This window comes from Ruditapes philippinarum, unplaced genomic scaffold (genome assembly GCF_026571515.1).
Source record: "Ruditapes philippinarum isolate M1 unplaced genomic scaffold, ASM2657151v2 ctg1587_1_1_1_1, whole genome shotgun sequence".
NCBI classification, from domain to species: Eukaryota; Metazoa; Mollusca; class Bivalvia; order Venerida; family Veneridae; genus Ruditapes; species Ruditapes philippinarum.
The window spans coordinates 24,843-43,953 of record NW_026855857.1 but is presented as its reverse complement, the minus strand read 5'-3'; the positions used below and the strand labels follow the sequence as shown (position 1 = coordinate 43,953).

The following is a 19,111-nucleotide window of genomic DNA, read 5'->3' as shown; positions in this document are numbered from 1 at the left end:
GAGGGGTTAGAGTCGATGACTTCTAATCCAGTTACCTCTCTGGCGTGGGTTCGATCCCCGGGAGTTGCTTTGGTAGTTTAGCGCGGAGGAAGGTAGTCTAGTACTGGTGTAACTCTCAAGGAGCGATGGTTAGGAAACTACCCGCCTATATGACTGAAATACTGTTGCGAAAAGGCGTAAAATGAAACAAACAAACAAAAGTCATGCATACTAAAAAGCATGCAACAATTGGACATGGTCACATGATTCTCTAATCTGTTTAATCTGTACTGTTAATGTATACCAGCATGTACAGTTTTAATGCAATAAATAACTTTTTTGCACGCTTTTTTAGCTCACCTGTCACAAAGTGACATGGTGAGATTTTGTGATCGCTTTTCATCCGGCGTTCGTCCATAAACTTTTACCTTAAACAACATCTCCTCATAAACCACTAAGCCAATTCCATCCAAACTTCATAGGAATGTTCCTTTGGTAGTCAACTTTAAAAATTGTTCAAAGAATAAAATAACATCCTTGCAGAACTCTGGTTGTCATGGCAACCAAAAGAAAAAACTTAAAAAATCTTCTATTAAAAAACTGAAAGAGCTAGAGCTAAAATATTTGGCATGCAACATCATCTAGCTAGTGTCTACTAAGTATGTTCAAATAAAAGCCCGGGGGTCAAAATTGGCCATTGATTTTCCTTATTTGTAGATAGTAAAAACTTAAAAAAAAACCAAAGACCTTGAGCTTAGATATTAAGAATGAAATATCTTCTAGTGGGTGTCTACCAAGTCTGTTCAAATAAAGGCCCTTGGGTCAAAATTGGCTCCGCCCCAAGGGGTCATTGTTTTTCTCTTTATGTTTATAGTAAAAACTTAAAAGATTTTCTTTTAAAGAACCCAAAGAGCTAGAGCTAAGATATTTAGCATGAAAATCTTCTAATGGGTGTCCACCAAGTTTGTTCTAATAAAGGCCCTTGTGTTAAAATTGGCCCTGCCCCGGGGTCATTGATTTTCCTCATATGTGTATAGTAAAAGCTTAAAAAACCTTCTTTTAATAAACCCAAAGAGCTAGAGTTTAGATACTTAGCATGAAATATCTTCTAATGGGTGTCTACTAAGTTTGTTCAAATAAAAGCCCTGGGGTTAAAATTAACCCCACAAGGGTGGGGGAGCATTGTTTTCCCTATATGTGTCTAGTAAAAACTTAAAAATTTTCTTTTAAAAACCCCAAAGAGGTAGAGCGTCAGTATTTTTCATGAAACATCTTCTAATGGGTGTTTACCAAGTTTGTTCAAATAAAAGCCCTGGTGTTTAAATTGGCTTCGCCCCTTGGGTCTATATACAGGTGAGTGATTCAGGGTCATCATGGCCCTCTTGTTTTCTGAGAATTTATGAGAATTAATAATTACTTTTAAATTATACTTCCCAGCCTGTGGAATTGTGATTTATGATATATGATGGAATTATTTTCTTTTTATGGTATAACTATTTTCATTATTCAGATGGAAATAGGGAAAGGATAGAGGATGAGGAGCAGCCACTTCAAGATATAGATGCTGGTATACAAGGTAATACTGGTTTGGTTTGTTGTTGTGTTAAGGGAGGTCCACGAAGGACATAATGCCACAAAACATACAATTATGTAGATCAACTGGGCCACTTAAAATGGGAAATATGAAAAAGATGATAAAGAATTAAAGATACATGTATATAGTAAAATTTGAATTAAAAATTAATAGTTTGTGCAATTCATAGGACGATATGAGTTCAAAGGATGTAAACATTTTTCATTTAAGGTCACATGCAAAAGATATAATTTTGGAAAAACAGAGTGAGCAAATGATCTGAATTTTGTACACTATTGCTATAGAGCTGCATTATATGATATAAAAATTACATATTATATATAATGTCAAAAAATCTCCCTTTAAAAGATACATTCAAGTCATGAAAGATTTCATCACTTGTGAAACATTTCTGGATAAGTACAACTCACTCAACATTAGGTCCTAATCTTTGAAAATCTCTTGTCACTTTGGTTATAGGAAGTAAAATCTATTTATTACAAAGAAAACAAAACTTTTTTCGAAACATTTTTGTCCGTATTCAAGATTTTATAAAAAAAATAATTTGGCTTTAACAAATTAGCAAGGTATAAATATTTTGAAAGGTAAATCCTCTTCTCAGCATAAAAATGCATTCTGAATGTTTACAGAATTTCAATGAAATTATCAACTGGACCTTCTACCAAAGCACTGTAGTTTAGTTAAACATACCCCCACAAACAAAGATTGGACAGACTGTCCCATCATCTCTCAGTCCATTTCTTTGTTTTTGTACAACTACTTGAGTTCAGAATGAGAAATTATAATCATTGTTATATTGCAAGTTCATATGGAGACCTCAGTTTGGATTGCTTTTGGAACCCATAGGGTCAAGGTCACTAGAAATGGTGTCCAGAAAATAACCATACTTAGGACTGAGATATTATAGTTAAACTTTGTTCATAGTGAAATTATGAGGAGACAGTCCTTGCTTGGGATTGCTTTTGATCTCCCTAGGGTTTAGGTCAAGGTCACTGACCTACAGAGAGATAGAGCTTCAGTATTTATCATGAAGCATTTTCTAATGGGTGTCTACCAAGTTTGTTTAAATAAAAGCCCTGGTGTTAAAATTGGCTTAGCCACTTGGGTCTATATACAGGTGAGCGATTCAGGGTCATCATGGCCCTCTTGTTTTCTGAGAATTTATGAGAATTAATAATTACTTTTAAATTATACTTCCCAGCCTGTGGAATTGTGATTTAAAATATATGATGGAATTATTTTCTTTTTATGGTATAACTATTTTCATTATTCAGATGGAAATAGGGAAAGGATAGAGGATGAGGAGCAGCCACTTCAAGATATAGATGCTGGTATACAAGGTAATACTGGTTTGGTTTGTTGTTGTGTTAAGGGAGGTCTATGAAGGACATAATGCCTCAAAACATAAAATTATGTAGATCAACTGGGCCACTTAAAATGGGAAATATGAAAAAGATGATAAAGAATTAAAGATACATGTATATAGTAAAATTTGAATTAAAAATTAATAGTTTGTGTAATTCATAGAACGATATGAGTTCAAAGGATGTAAACATTTTTCATTTAAGGTCACATGCAAAAGATATAATTTTGGAAAAACAGAGTGAGCAAATGATCTGAATTGTGTACACTATTGCTATAGAGCTGCATTATATGATATAAAAATTACATATTATATATAATGTCAAAAAATCTCCCTTTAAAAGATACATTCAAGTCATGAAAGATTTCATCACTTGTGAAACATCCATGGATAAGTACAACTCACTCAACATTAGGTCCTATTCTTTGAAAATCTCTTGTCACTTTGGTTATATGAAGTAAAATCTATTTATTACAAAGATAAACAAAACGTTTTTAGAAACATTTTTGTCCGTAATCGAGATTTTATAAAAAAATAATTTGGCTTTAACAAATTAGCAAGGTATAAATATTTTGAAAGGTAAATCCTCTTCTTAGCATAAAAATGCATTCTGAATTTTTACAGAATTTCAATGAAATTATCAACTGGACCTTCTACCAAAGCACTGTAGTTTAGTTAATCATACCCCCACAAACAAAGATTGGACAGACTGTCCCATCATCTCTCAGTCCATTTCTTTGTTTTTGTACAACTACTTGAGTTCAGAATGAGAAATTATAATCATTGTTATATTGCAAGTTCATATGGAGACCTCAGTTTGGATTGCTTTTGGAACCCATAGGGTCAAGGTCACTAGAAATGGTGTCCAGAAAATAACCATACTTAGGACTGACATATTATAGTTAAACTTTGTTCATAGTGAAATTATGAGGAGACAGTCCTTGCTTGGGATTGCTTTTGATCTCCCTAGGGTTTAGGTCAAGGTCACTGACCTTCAGAGAGCTAGAGCTCAGTATTTATCATGAAACATCTTCTAATGGGTGTCTACCAAGATTTGTTTAAATAAAAGCCCTGCCCCGCCCCGTGGGCTATATACAGGTGAGCGATTCAAAGCCATCATGGCCCTCTTGTTTTCTTGCATATAAGAATTAATAATTACCATTAAATTATACTTCCCAGCCTGTGGAATTATGATTCAAAATATATGATGAAATTATTTTCTTTTTATGGTATAACTATTTTCATTATTCAGATGGAAACAGAGAAGTGATAGAGGTTGAGGAGCAGCCACTTCAAGATATAGATGCTGGTATACAAGGTAATACTGGTTTGGTTTGTTGTTGTGTTAAGGGAGGTCCACGAAGGACATAATGCCTCAAAACATACAATTATGTAGATCAACTGGGCCACTTAAAATGGGAAATATGAAAAAGATGATAAAGAATTAAAGATACATGTATATAGTAAAATTTGAATTAAAAATTAATAGTTTGTGTAATTCATAGAACGATATGAGTTCAAAGGATGTAAACATTTTTCATTTAAGGTCACATGCAAAAGATATAATTTTGGAAAAACAGAGTGAGCAAATGATCTGAATTGTGTACACTATTGCTATAGAGCTGCATTATATGATATAAAAATTACATATTATATATAATGTCAAAAAATCTCCCTTTAAAAGATACATTCAAGTCATGAAAGATTTCATCACTTGTGAAACATCCATGGATAAGTACAACTCACTCAACATTAGGTCCTATTCTTTGAAAATCTCTTGTCACTTTGGTTATATGAAGTAAAATCTATTTATTACAAAGATAAACAAAACGTTTTTAGAAACATTTTTGTCCGTAATCGAGATTTTATAAAAAAATAATTTGGCTTTAACAAATTAGCAAGGTATAAATATTTTGAAAGGTAAATCCTCTTCTTAGCATAAAAATGCATTCTGAATTTTTACAGAATTTCAATGAAATTATCAACTGGACCTTCTACCAAAGCACTGTAGTTTAGTTAATCATACCCCCACAAACAAAGATTGGACAGACTGTCCCATCATCTCTCAGTCCATTTCTTTGTTTTTGTACAACTACTTGAGTTCAGAATGAGAAATTATAATCATTGTTATATTGCAAGTTCATATGGAGACCTCAGTTTGGATTGCTTTTGGAACCCATAGGGTCAAGGTCACTAGAAATGGTGTCCAGAAAATAACCATACTTAGGACTGACATATTATAGTTAAACTTTGTTCATAGTGAAATTATGAGGAGACAGTCCTTGCTTGGGATTGCTTTTGGTCTCCCTAGGGTTTAGGTCAAGGTCACTGACCTTCAGAGAGCTAGAGCTCCAGTATTTATCATGAAACATCTTCTAATGGGTGTCTACCAAGATTGTTCAAATAAAAGCCCTGCCCCGCCCCGTGGGCCTATATACAGGTGAGCGATTCAAAGCCATCATGGCCCTCTTGTTTTCTTTGCATATAAGAATTAATAATTACCATTAAATTATACTTCCCAGCCTGTGGAATTATGATTCAAAATATATGATGAAATTATTTTCATTTTATGGTATAACTATTTTCATTATTCAGATGGAAACAGAGAAGTGATAGAGGTTGAGGAGCAGCCACTTCAAGATATAGATGCTGGTATACAAGGTAATACTGGTTTGGTTTGTTGTTGTGTTAAGGGAGGTCCACGAAGGACATAATGCCTCAAAACATACAATTATGTAGATCAACTGGGCCACTTAAAATGGGAAATATGAAAAAGATGATAAAGAATTAAAGATACATGTATATAGTAAAATTTGAATTAAAAATTAATAGTTTGTGTAATTCATAGAACGATATGAGTTCAAAGGATGTAAACATTTTTCATTTAAGGTCACATGCAAAAGATATAATTTTGGAAAAACAGAGTGAGCAAATGATCTGAATTGTGTACACTATTGCTATAGAGCTGCATTATATGATATAAAAATTACATATTATATATAATGTCAAAAAATCTCCCTTTAAAAGATACATTCAAGTCATGAAAGATTTCATCACTTGTGAAACATCCATGGATAAGTACAACTCACTCAACATTAGGTCCTATTCTTTGAAAATCTCTTGTCACTTTGGTTATATGAAGTAAAATCTATTTATTACAAAGATAAACAAAACGTTTTTAGAAACATTTTTGTCCGTAATCGAGATTTTATAAAAAAATAATTTGGCTTTAACAAATTAGCAAGGTATAAATATTTTGAAAGGTAAATCCTCTTCTAAGCATAAAAATGCATTCTGAATTTTTACAGAATTTCAATGAAATTATCAACTGGACCTTCTACCAAAGCACTGTAGTTTAGTTAATCATACCCCCACAAACAAAGATTGGACAGACTGTCCCATCATCTCTCAGTCCATTTCTTTGTTTTTGTACAACTACTTGAGTTCAGAATGAGAAATTATAATCATTGTTATATTGCAAGTTCATATGGAGACCTCAGTTTGGATTGCTTTTGGAACCCATAGGGTCAAGGTCACTAGAAATGGTGTCCAGAAAATAACCATACTAAGGACTGACATATTATAGTTAAACTTTGTTCATAGTGAAATTATGAGGAGACAGTCCTTGCTTGGGATTGCTTTTGGTCTCCCTAGGGTTTAGGTCAAGGTCACTGACCTTCAGAGAGCTAGAGCTCCAGTATTTATCATGAAACATCTTCTAATGGGTGTCTACCAAGATTGTTCAAATAAAAGCCCTGCCCCGCCCCGTGGGCCTATATACAGGTGAGCGATTCAAAGCCATCATGGCCCTCTTGTTTTCTTTGCATATAAGAATTAATAATTACCATTAAATTATACTTCCCAGCCTGTGGAATTATGATTCAAAATATATGATGAAATTATTTTCATTTTATGGTATAACTATTTTCATTATTCAGATGGAAACAGAGAAGTGATAGAGGTTGAGGAGCAGCCACTTCAAGATATAGATGCTGGTATACAAGGTAATACTGGTTTGGTTTGTTGTTGTGTTAAGGGAGGTTCACGAAGGACATAATGCCTCAAAACATACAATTATGTAGATCAACTGGGCCACTTAAAATGGGAAATATGAAAAAGATTATAAAGAATTAAAGATACATGTTTATAGTAAAATTTGAATTAAAAATTAATAGTTTGTGCAATTCATAGAACAATATGAGTTCAAAGGATGTAAACATTTTTCATTTAAGGTCACATGCAAAAGATATAATTTTGGAAAAACAGAGTGAGCAAATGATCTGAATTTTGTACACTATTGCTATAGAGCTGCATTATATGATATAAAAATTACATATTATATATAATGTCAAAAAATCTCCCTTTAAAAGATACATTCAAGTCATGAAAGATTTCATCACTTGTGAAACATTTCTGGATAAGTACAACTCACTCAACATTAGGTCCTAATCTTTGAAAATCTCTTGTCACTTTGGTTATAGGAAGTAAAATCTATTGATAACAAAGATAAACAAAACGTTTTTAGAAACATTTTTGTCCGTAATCGAGATTTTATAAAAAAATAATTTGGCTTTAACAAATTACCAAGGTATAAATATTTTGAAAGGTAAATCCTCTTCTCAGCATAAAAATGCATTCTGAATTTTTACAAAATTTCAATGAAATTATCAACTGGACCTTCTACCAAAGCACTGTAGTTTAGTTTAACATACCCCCACAAACAAAGATTGGACAGACCGTCCCATCATCTCTCAGTCCATTTCTTTGTTTCTGAACAACTACTTGAGTTCAGAATGAGATATTATAATCATTGTTATATTGCAAGTTCATATGGAGACCTCAGTTTGGATTGCTTTTGGAACCCATAGGGTCAAGGTCACTAGAAATGGTGTCCAGAAAGTAACCATACTTAGGACCGAGATATTATAGTTAAACTTTGTTCATAGTGAAATTATGAGGAGACAGTCCTTGCTTGGGATTGCTTTTGGTCTCCCTAGGGTTTAGGTCAAGGTCACTGACCTACAGAGAGATAGAGCTTCAGTATTTATCATAAAGCATTTTCTAATGGGTATCTACCAAGTTTGTTTAAATAAAAGCCCTGGTGTTAAAATTGGCCCCGCCCCGTGGGCCTATATACAGATGAGCGATTCAGAGTCATCATGGCCCTTTTGTTTTCTTTGCATATGAGAATTAATAATTACCATTAAATTATACTTCCCAGCCAGTGGAATCGTGATTCAAAATATATGATGATTTTTTTTTCTTTTTATGGTATAACTATTTTCATTATTCAGATGGAAATAGGGAAAGGATAGAGGATGAGGAGCAGCCACTTCAAGATATAGATGCTGGTATACAAGGTAATACTGGTTTGTTTGTTGTTGTGTTAAGGGAGGTCCAGGAAGGACATAATGCCTCAAAACATACAATTATGTAGATCAACTGGGCCACTTAAAATTGGAAATATGAAAAAGATTATAAAGAATTAAAGATACATGTATATAGTAAAATTTGAATTAAAAATTAATAGTTTGTGCAATTCATAGAACGATATGAGTTCAAGGATGTAAACATTTTTCATTTAAGGTCACATGCAAAAGATATAATTTTGGAAAAACAGAGTGAGCAAATGATCTGAATTTTGTTCACTATTGCTATAGAGTTGCATTATATGATATAAAAATTACATATTATATAAAATGTAAAAAAATCTCCCTTTAAAAGATACATTCAAGTCATGAATGATTTCATCACTTGTGAAACATTTCTGGATAAGTACAACTCACTCAACATAAGGTCCTAATCTTTGAAAATCTCTTGTCACTTTGGTTATAGGAAGTAAAATCTATTTATTACAAAGATAAACAAAACGTTTTTAGAAACATTTTTGTCCGTTATCAAGATTTTATAAAAAAAATAATTTGGCTTTGACCTTTCACCCCTTGCAAGTTCATATGGAGACCTCGGTTTGGATTGCTTTTAGAACCCATAGGGTCAACGTCACTAGAAATGGTGTCCAGAAAATAACCATAGTTAGGACTGAGATATTATAGTTAAACTTTGTTCATAGAGAAATTATGAGGAGACAGTCCTTGCTTGGGATTGCTTTTGGTATCCCTAGGGTTTAGGTCAAGGTCACTGACCTACACTACTAAAATTAGTATTATGGTTTCCAGCCATGTGATATTGTTATCACAAACTTAGTATATAGCGAAATTATGTGGAGACCTGGCTTGGGATTGCTTTTGGTCAAGTCCAAAGTTTGCTTCAGACCACAAACTTTCTGTTACAGAGTCTTGACCTCTTTCTTATGCTGCGGTGGCATATAGCGATTCACCTGTGTGTTTGTGTGTGTGTTTGTATGTGTGTTTTATAGATTATATAGTGAACTTAAAAAAATCTTCTTGTGAAAAACCACAAGTCCAAATTCAACCAACTTTGGCAGGATTGATCCTTGGGTGAAGGGCTTCCAAAGTTGTTAAAAGAATTTCATTCCATGCAGAAATCTGGTTGCCATGGCAACCAAAAGGAATTATAAGAATAAATTTAAAAAATCTTCTTGTGAAGACCCAAAAGACCTAGAGCTTAGATATTTTACATAAGGCATTGTATTGTGGTCCTTTACCAAGATTGTTAAAATTATAGCCCTGGGGTCAAAATTGGCCCCAACCTGGGGGTCATTGATTTTCACTAAATGTACATATAGTAAAAACTTAAAATACCTTCTTGTCTGAAGGTACAAGGCTTAGAGCTTTGATATTTGGTATGTGGTATCATCTAAAAGGTACTCTACCAAAGTTGTTCAAATTTTGCCTCTAGTGTCAAAATCAGCCCGGCCCCGGGGTCATAGGTTTTCCTTATATGTATTTAGTAAAAACTTTAAAAAAAAATTCTTCTCGCAATTGACAAATGCTAGAGGTTAGATATTTTGCATGAAACATTCTTAAGTGAACCTCTAGCAAGATTGTTCAAATTATAGCCCTGGGGTCAAAATTGGCCCGCACCGGGGGTCATTGATTTTCACTATGTACATATAGTAAAAAATCAAAAAATCTTATTGTCTGAAGGTACAAGGCTTAGAGCTTTAATATTTGTCATATGATATCATCTATAGGTACTCTACCAAAGTTGTTCAAAATTTGCCTCTAGTGTCAAAATTAGCCCCACCGCGGGGTCATAGGTTTTACTCTATTTATTCTATTTATATAGTAAAATCTTAAAAAATCGTCTTCTCTAAATTGACAAAGGCTAGAGGTTAGATATTTTGCATGAAACATTGTGTAGTGAACCTCTAGCAAAATTGTTCAAATTATAGCCCTGGGGTCAAAATTGGCATTGGTCATTGATTTTCACTATGTACATACAGTAAAAATTTAAAAAATATGTCTGAAGGTACAAGACTTAGAGCTTTGATATTTGGTATATAATATCATCTATGGGTCCTCTACTAAAGTTGTTTTTATTATGCCCCTAGTGTTAAAATTGCGCTGCCCCAGAGGCGATAGTTTTCCTTATATGTATAAAGTAAAAACTTGAAAAATCTACTTCTCTGAATTGTCAAAGGCTAGAGGTTAAATATTTGGCATGAGACTTTGCAAAGTGAATTTCTACCAAGATTGTTCAAATAATAGCCCTTGGGTCAAATTTTGCCCCGCCCCGGGGCTCATTGATTTTCACTATGTACATATAGTAAAAAATTAAAAAATCTTTTTGTCTGAAGGTACAAGGCATAGAGCTTTGATGTTTGCTATATAATATCATCTATAGGTCCTCTACCAAAGTTGTTCAAATTTTTCCCCTGGTGTCAAACTTGGCCCTACCAAGGGGCATTGATTCTGTACACATAGTAAAAACAGAAACTAAAACAAATGTTTTCTGAATTGGAGAAAGCTATAAACAGAAACTAAAACAAATGTTACAGCTACAGCTTAGATATTTGACATGAAATGTTGTTTGGTGGACCTGTTTCAAGATTGTTTTGAATTAAACCCTTGGGTCAAAATTTTGCCTTGCCCAAGAGGACAGTGACCTACTTTCTTGTCCTTTGATGTACAGCAATCAAATTTTGACCATGTACACAGTTTTTGTTGTAAAATTGAACTTTGATATCAGGTGACCTAGATTTTGATGATGTGACCTACTTTCTTGTCCTTTGATGTAGGTAAGGGATCTATGCATTATGACAATCTTCAATTTTATAGAAACAAAAAAATATCTGTTCCTACACTATTATTTAGTATTAATGTGGTGGCATAGCATTTTTAGCTCGACTATTCGCAGAATAATCGAGCTAATGCAGTCACCCATTTGTCGGCGTCGGCGTCGGCGTCCCTGTGGTTAAGTTTTTGTATGTAAGCTGGTATCTCCATAACTACTGAAGGGAATGGATTGAAACTTCACACACTTGTTCTCTGTGATTATCTAAGATGATTGGCACAAGTCCCATAACTCTGATTTGCTTTTTTTCATAATTATGCCCCTTTTTCGACTTAGAAATTCTTGGTTAAGTTTTTGTATGTAAGCTGGTATCTCCATAACTACTGAAGGGAATGGATTGAAACTTCACACACTTGTTCTCTGTGATTATCTAAGATGATTGGCACAAGTCCCATAACTCTGATTTGCTTTTTTTTATAATTATGCCCCTTTTTCGACTTAGAAATTCTTGGTTAAGTTTTTGTATGTAAGCTGGTATCTCCATAACTACTGAAGGGAATGGATTGAAACTTCACACACTTGTTCTCTGTGATTATCTAAGATGATTGGCACAAGTCCCATAACTCTGATTTGCTTTTTTTCATAATTATGCCCCTTTTTCGACTTAGAAATTCTTGGTTAAGTTTTTGTATGTAAGCTGTTATCTCCATAACTACTGAAGGGAATTGATTGAAACTTCACACACTTGTTCTCTGTGATTATCTAAGATGATTGGCACAAGTCCCATAACTCTGATTTGCTATTTTACATAATTATGCCCCTTTTTCGACTTAGAAATTCTTGGTTAAGTTTTTGCGTGTAAGCTGGTATCTCCATAACTACTGAAGGGAATGGATTGAAACTTCACACACTTGTTCTCTGTGATTATCTAAGATAATTGCCACAAGTCCCATAACTCTGATTTGCTTTTTTACATAATTATGCCCCTTTTTCGACTTAGAAATTCTTGGTTAAGTTTTTGCATGTAAGCTGGTATCTCCATAACTACTGAAGGGAATGGATTGAAACTTCACACACTTGTTCTCTGTGATTATCTAAGATGATTGGCACAAGTGCCATAACTCTGATTTGCCTTTTTACATAATTATGCCCCTTTTTCGACTTAGAAATTCTTGGTTAAGTTTTTGCATGTAAGCTGGTATCTCCATAACTACTGAAGGGAATGGATTGAAACTTCACACACTTGGTCTCTGTGATTATCTAAGATGATTGGTACAAGTCCCATAACTCTGATTTGCTTTTTTTGCATAATTATGCCCCTTTTTCGACTCATGAATTCTTGGTAAAGTTTTTGCATGTAAGCTTGTCTCTCCATAACTACTGAAGGGAATGTATTGAAACTTGAAGAGTTTGTACCTTTTCGGACAATTTTATGTATTCATATAGGTAAGCATTATTATACTCAATGAAACACCCTTGTGACAAATTTTCGAATAGTTGAGCGTTACTGTCCTCCGACAGTTCTTGTTCACAAATGCAATCTTGTTTTTGGCTATTATTGGCTGTAACTTTGTTATTTTTGAATGGATTGTCTTCAAACTTGAACATGATTATCTTCAAGAATATCCCTTAAAAATAACCAGTCAGACCTTGATCTTCACTCATAAATGAGGTTGACTTTGAAGGTCAAATTATTAGCTCGACTATTCGCAGAATAATCGAGCTAATGCAGTCACCCATTTGTCGGCGTCGGCGTCCCTGTGGTTAAGTTTTTGCATGTAAGCTGGTATCTCCATAACTACTGAAGGGAATGGATTGAAACTTCACACACTTGTTCCCTGTGATTATCTTAGATGATTGGCACAAGTCCCATAACTCTGATTTGCTTTTTTACATAATTATGCCCCTTTTTCGACTTAGAAATTCTTGGTTAAGTTTTTGCGTGTAAGCTGGTATCTCCATAACTACTGAAGGGAATGGATTGAAACTTCACACACTTGTTCCCTGTGATTATCTAAGATGATTGGCACAAGTCCCATAACTCTGATTTGCTTTTTTACATAATTATGCCCCTTTTTCGACTTAGAAATTCTTGGTTAAGTTTTTGCGTGTAAGCTGGTATCTCCATAACTACTGAAGGGAATGGATTGAAACTTCACACACTTGTTCCCTGTGATTATCTAAGATGATTGGCACAAGTCCCATAACTCTGATTTGCTTTTTATATAATTATGCCCCTTTTTCAACTTAGAAATTCTTGGTTAAGTTTTGTGTGTAAGCTGGTATCTCCATAACTACTGAAGGGAATGGATTGAAACTTCACACACTTGTTTTCTGTGATTATCTTAGATGAATGGCACAAGTCCCATAACTCTGATTTGCTTTTTTGCATAATTATGCCCCTTTTTTGACTTAGATATTCTAGGTAAAATTTGCTTGTTAGACGGTATCTCCATAACTACTGAAGGGTTTGTACCTTTTCGGACAATTTTATGTATTCATATAGGTAAGCATTATTATACTCAATGAAACACCCTTGTGACAACTTTTCGAATAGTCGAGCGTTACTGTCCTCCAACAGTTCTTGTTAAAATTTTCATTTTTTGGCTGTAACTGGCTGTAACTTTGCTATTATTGAACGGATTGACTTTTTATTACAACAGAACATTCTTAACCCTGCCAGATGGTTGTTTATTTATTGATCACCTATTTGCCAGAGGGTTTTCTAAGAAATTACTATATTATAATATTAATATAATTATTATTATTTGTTATTAGTATTATAATAATTATATATATTTCCAAATCTGCTAGTATAATAATAATTATTGTTGATGGTATAATTATCTATATATTCATTATTATGATTATTATTATTATTTTTATAGAAACGGCTAAAGCCGTCCATATCGCAAATACACCGAAAATAATAGGGAGGGCATATGCCGTCCTTATGGCAGTGAAAGGGTTAAGGACAAGAATTTCATGTTTATCAAATTCAAATTGACTTGGGCTCTTTATGACCTTGACCTTGAAGGTTAAATTACTGAATTTACACTGATTTGTCAGTAAATGACCATATATATTTATTGGTGTATATACATGTATATATATATATATATATATATATATATATATATATATTGCGTATATATAATGCTTGTATATAATGCGTGTGTTATATATATATATATATATATATATATATATATATATATATATACTTTTTTTATGCCCCCGGGCATATAGTAATTGAACCGTCCATCCGTCTGTCCGTACGAGGTTAACCTAGGAAGTTGGATTTTTCTTAAGTTCTACCTGTACCAATGGCTTCTAAGTTTACATACTTACTAATCAATACAAAGTACATGACCTGGGCAAGTTACATAACTCTGGCTTTCATATTTACCAAGTTATTGCCCTTTTCAGCACTTAGAAAATGAATAATGGTTAACCTAAAACGGCAAGTTGGAAATATCTTAAGTTCTATCTATACTAATGGCTTTATAATTTCCACACTTACTTAACAATACAAAGTACATGATATTGCCAAGTTATATAACTGTGTCATCCATATTTCCTAGTTATTTCCCTTTTTACACTTTGAAAATAGGGCCTGGTCTGGTTAACCTATTTGGGCAAGTTGGATTTATCTTAAAGTTCTCCTAATTGCTTAATTTCTTTAATGATATCTTTCATATTTAGTAGGTGGATACCTTTGATGGTCCTCTAATTTTTTGTGGAGTAAGCGGTCTCTAGGGTCAAGGTCAAGGTCACTGGTTTAAAAAATAAATATTAACATTTTTGCACATACAGCCTTTATTTTTTAGTTGATGTCTTAGTTTAATACAAACATGTCAAGGGAGGTCCTCCTTTGGGTGTAGTAAGGGGTCATTTGGGTCAAGGTTAATGTTACCAATGTCAAGGTCACCAATGTTAAAAATAGATTTTTACATTTTTACAGAGGTATTGACCTTATTCTATAGACAGATGTTATTTATAATTGATAGAAACATAAACTTTGATGGAGTTAGTGGTCAGTTGGGTCAAGGTCACCAGTGCTAAAAATAGATTTTACACTTTTGCCCATACAGCCTTTATTTATTGACAGAGGTATTTCATATTTGGTAGGAAGATAACTTACATGGTATTCTTCTTTTGGATAGAGTTAGGGGTCAGTTTGGTCAAGGTCACCAGTGCTCAAAATAGATTTTTACACTTTTGCCCATACAGCCTTTATTTAATGACAGATGTATTTCATATTTGGTAGGAAGATAACTTGCATGAAGTTGAATATTTTTCAACTTCACAAGTCAGAGCAATGACTTGGCAACTTATATTTTTCACAATTACAAAATGCCATGACTTTGTCAAGCTATATAACTTGTGTTTACAATTTTTTGGCAATTTTTCTGTCCATAACTGAGTGAATGGGTAAACATTTTTTGAAATATTGCTACTGACAAGAATCTGAGCCGGGGGCATTTGTGTTTAACAAACACGTTCTTGTTTTCTTCTGTAATACACATGCAGATATATGTGGAAAGGATTCATACTTTGAAAAAACTAATGTGACAAGACAGACTGATTAAATTTATAAAAAGGAAACGTTAAAATGTGTTCAAACATTTCTTTGTTTGCTTTTAGAAAAATAAAAAGTCGAGCGTTGCCCCGCCCGGCGGTGGCTCTTGTTTGTTTATATGAGCTTATGGACTTATGTCCAGGTGTAGTTAATGAACTTATTTGCCTCTTAAATATCTAATGTTGGTATGTCTGTACAAACATATAGATACTTTGGTGGCTATAGGAACAATAGGTAATAGTAATTTTCCTTTGATGCTATTCATTCAGTAAGCTCTTATGTGGCTACATTTTCTCTTAAGTGGCTAAAAGAATAATAGAGAGAACAAAAGGGTAGCCACCCAAGTACCAAACTTTGAGATTGTCCGTCTGTTCTCATTTTGTGTCGAACGTAGCTCAAAAAGTATTTGACCTGGAATCATGTTGCTCAGCATGTGTAGTTGTGTACCTGGGTATTTTCGTGTGGATTTTTAGCTTACCTGTAACAAAGTGACATGGTAAGCTATTGTAATCACTTTTCGTCCGTCGTCCGTCTGGCCATAAACTTTTACTTTGAACGACATCTCCTCATAATTATTAAGCATGAAACATCTTCTAGTGTGTGTCTACCAAGTTTGTTCAAATAAAAGCCATTGGGATAAAATTGGCTCCGCCCCGGGGGTCAGTGATTTTCCTTATATGTGTATAGCAAAAACTTTAAAAAAAATCTTAGAGCTAGAGCTTAGATATTTATCATGAAACATCTTCAAATGGGTGTCTACCAAGTTTATTCAAATAAATAGGTAAACGACTTCAGGGCCATCATGGTCCTCTTGTTTAGTATTTGTAGAGTTATTGCTCTTGACTTATTGAAAATTTGCAATTTTCAACTTGTGTCGCACATAGCTCAAAAAATATTTGACCTAGATCATGAAACTGTACAGGAATGTTGGTCAGCATGTGAAGTTGTGCACCTGGGGTTTTGCTTGTGGATTTATTCTGTTTTGTCAGAATAAGCCCTTGACTTGGTAAAATTTTGCAATTTTCAACCTGTGTCACACTTAGCTCAAAAAGTATTTTACCTAGGGTCATGAAACTTTACAGGAATGTTAATCAGCATGTGAAGTTGTGCACCTGGGTATTTTTGTGTTGATTTTTTTAGTATTTGTAGAGTTATTGCCCTTGACTTAGTGAAAGTTTGCAATTTTTAACTTGTGTCACATGTAGCTCAAGAAGTATGTGACCCAGAGTCATGAAACTTTATAGGAATGTTGCCCAGCATATGAAGTTGTGCACCTAGGGTTTCTCTTGTGAGTTTTTTCTGTTTTGTCAAGAGTTATTGCCCTTGACTTAGTGAAAATTTTTAATTTGTGTCTCACATAGCTCAAAAAGTATTTACCTACATTGACAGATGGCACATTGGCGATTTTTCTGTCCATAACTGAGTGAATAGGTAAATATTTTTTGAAAAATTGTTATTGCCCAGGGCATTTGTGTTCATCAAACACATCCTTGTTTTTCAAGTAATAAAATGTTTTAACAATTTTCATCTTTCAGATAAAAATAGACATATCAAAGTTGAAGAGGAACAGGTGCCACTTCAAGATACAGAAGTTAACTCCGGTTTGTAACACTTATTTAAGTTATTCTGTTAAGAGATGCATTTGCTTATGGAGGCTTTATTTATGGACTGATGATTTTTAATCCCTTTTGGCATAGCGTGAAGGAGATTATAGAAATGGCCTCCGTCTGTGTGTCCGCAACACTTTCTGTCCCCTCCATGACTTTTAAACTTTTGAAAAAAATATTGAAATAACTTGGCACAAGTGATCACCATTATGTGACTATGTGCAGAGCACAATAATTGTGTTGCTACCCCCAAGGTCAAGGTCACTCTTAAAGGTCAAATACTAAAAATCTGCAATTCGGGTCTGCTCTATAACTTTTGAACTGCTGAATATATTTTGAAGTAACTTGGCACAAGTGATCACCATTATGAGACTATGTGCAGAGCACAATAATTTGGTTGCTACCGTCAAGGTCACACAAGTCAAGTATCAAAACGTACATTTTGTGTCTGCTCTATAACTTTTGAACCGCTGCAAAAGTATTGAAATAACTTGGCACAAGTGATCACCATTATGAGACGATATGCAGAGTGTGAAAATTGAATTGCTACCCCCAAGGTCAAGGTCACATTTAAAGGTCAAGTGTTAAAAAGTCTTCATTATGTGTCCACTCCATTACTTTTAAACCGCTGAAGATTTTTTGAAATAACTTGGTACAAGTGATGACCATCATGAGATGATGTGTAGAGCGCAATAATTGGGTTGGTCAAGGTCACACTTAAAGTTCAAAAGTTTAAAAGTCTACATTTCGTGTCCACTCCATAACTTGTATATCATATTTGATAAAGTTTTATTGTTGAATATTTTCAACTTCAACACAAGTCATAGCAATGTCTTCCCGACTTATATTTTTCACAATTGCAAAACACCATTACTGTCAAGTTGTATAGTTACACAACTGTGTTTTCAATATTTTGGCAATTTTTCTTTCCAAAACTAAGGAAATGGGTAAACCATTTTTAGCTCACCAGAACAGAAGGTTCAGGGTGAGCTATCAGTATCAAAGGGGCCGATACTCCGGTGTCAGGCGTCAACAATTGTCTTCTTCCCTGAATCTGCTGGGCAGATTTACCTCAAATTTGGTCTGTAGCATCCTTGTGACAGTCACATTTAAATTTGCTCATGTCATTTTCATTGGCCCCTTTAAGGGGTCAACAGAGCTAAAAATAGAAAAACCTTTAATCATCTTCTACTACAGAAATAATTGTTGGATGATCACCAAACTTTGTCTGTAGCATTCTTGGGTAATCTTTTATCAAGTTTGCTCATATTAATTTGACTGGCCCCTTTTAGGGGTCTATAGAGCTAAAAAAAGAAAAACCTTTAGACATCTTCTTCTACAGAACTAATTGATGGATGATCACCAAACTTTGTCTGCAGCATTCTTGGGAGTCTTTTATCCAATTTGCTCATATAAATTTGTTTGGCCCGTTTTAGGGGCCACTAAAGCTAAAAATAGAAAAACCTTTAAACGTCTTCTTCTACAGAACTAATTGATGATCACCAAACTTTGTCTGCAGCATTCTTGGGGTGTCTTTTACTAAGTTTGTTCATATTAATTTGATTGGCCCCTTTTAGGGGCTGCTAAAGCTAAAAATAGAAATATATTTAAAAATCTTCTTTTACAGAACTAATTGATGATCACCAAATTTTGTCTGTAGCATTTTTGGGTAGTCTTTCATCAAGTTTGCTTATATTAATTTGATTGGCCCCTTTTAGGGGCCACTAAAGCTAGAAATAGAAACAATGTTGAACATCATTTCCTACTGAAATAATTGATGGATGACCACCAAACCTTGTCTGTAGCATTTTTAGGTAGTCTTTTATCAA

General features: G+C 33.8%; 1 protein-coding gene across 1 annotated transcript in view; it reads left to right on the top strand.

Annotated features, from left to right (window-relative positions):
* The window catches only part of LOC132744622 (uncharacterized), a 64,297-nt gene that overhangs the window by 39,574 nt on the left and 5,612 nt on the right, over positions 1–19,111 (top strand). Inside the window, exons 8-14 of the mRNA XM_060733379.1 lie at positions 1,490–1,555; positions 2,848–2,913; positions 4,189–4,254; positions 5,532–5,597; positions 6,875–6,940; positions 8,231–8,296; positions 17,211–17,276. Coding sequence (XP_060589362.1) covers positions 1,490–1,555; positions 2,848–2,913; positions 4,189–4,254; positions 5,532–5,597; positions 6,875–6,940; positions 8,231–8,296; positions 17,211–17,276 — 462 coding nt within the window. The remainder of the gene's footprint in view (positions 1–1,489; positions 1,556–2,847; positions 2,914–4,188; positions 4,255–5,531; positions 5,598–6,874; positions 6,941–8,230; positions 8,297–17,210; positions 17,277–19,111) is intronic.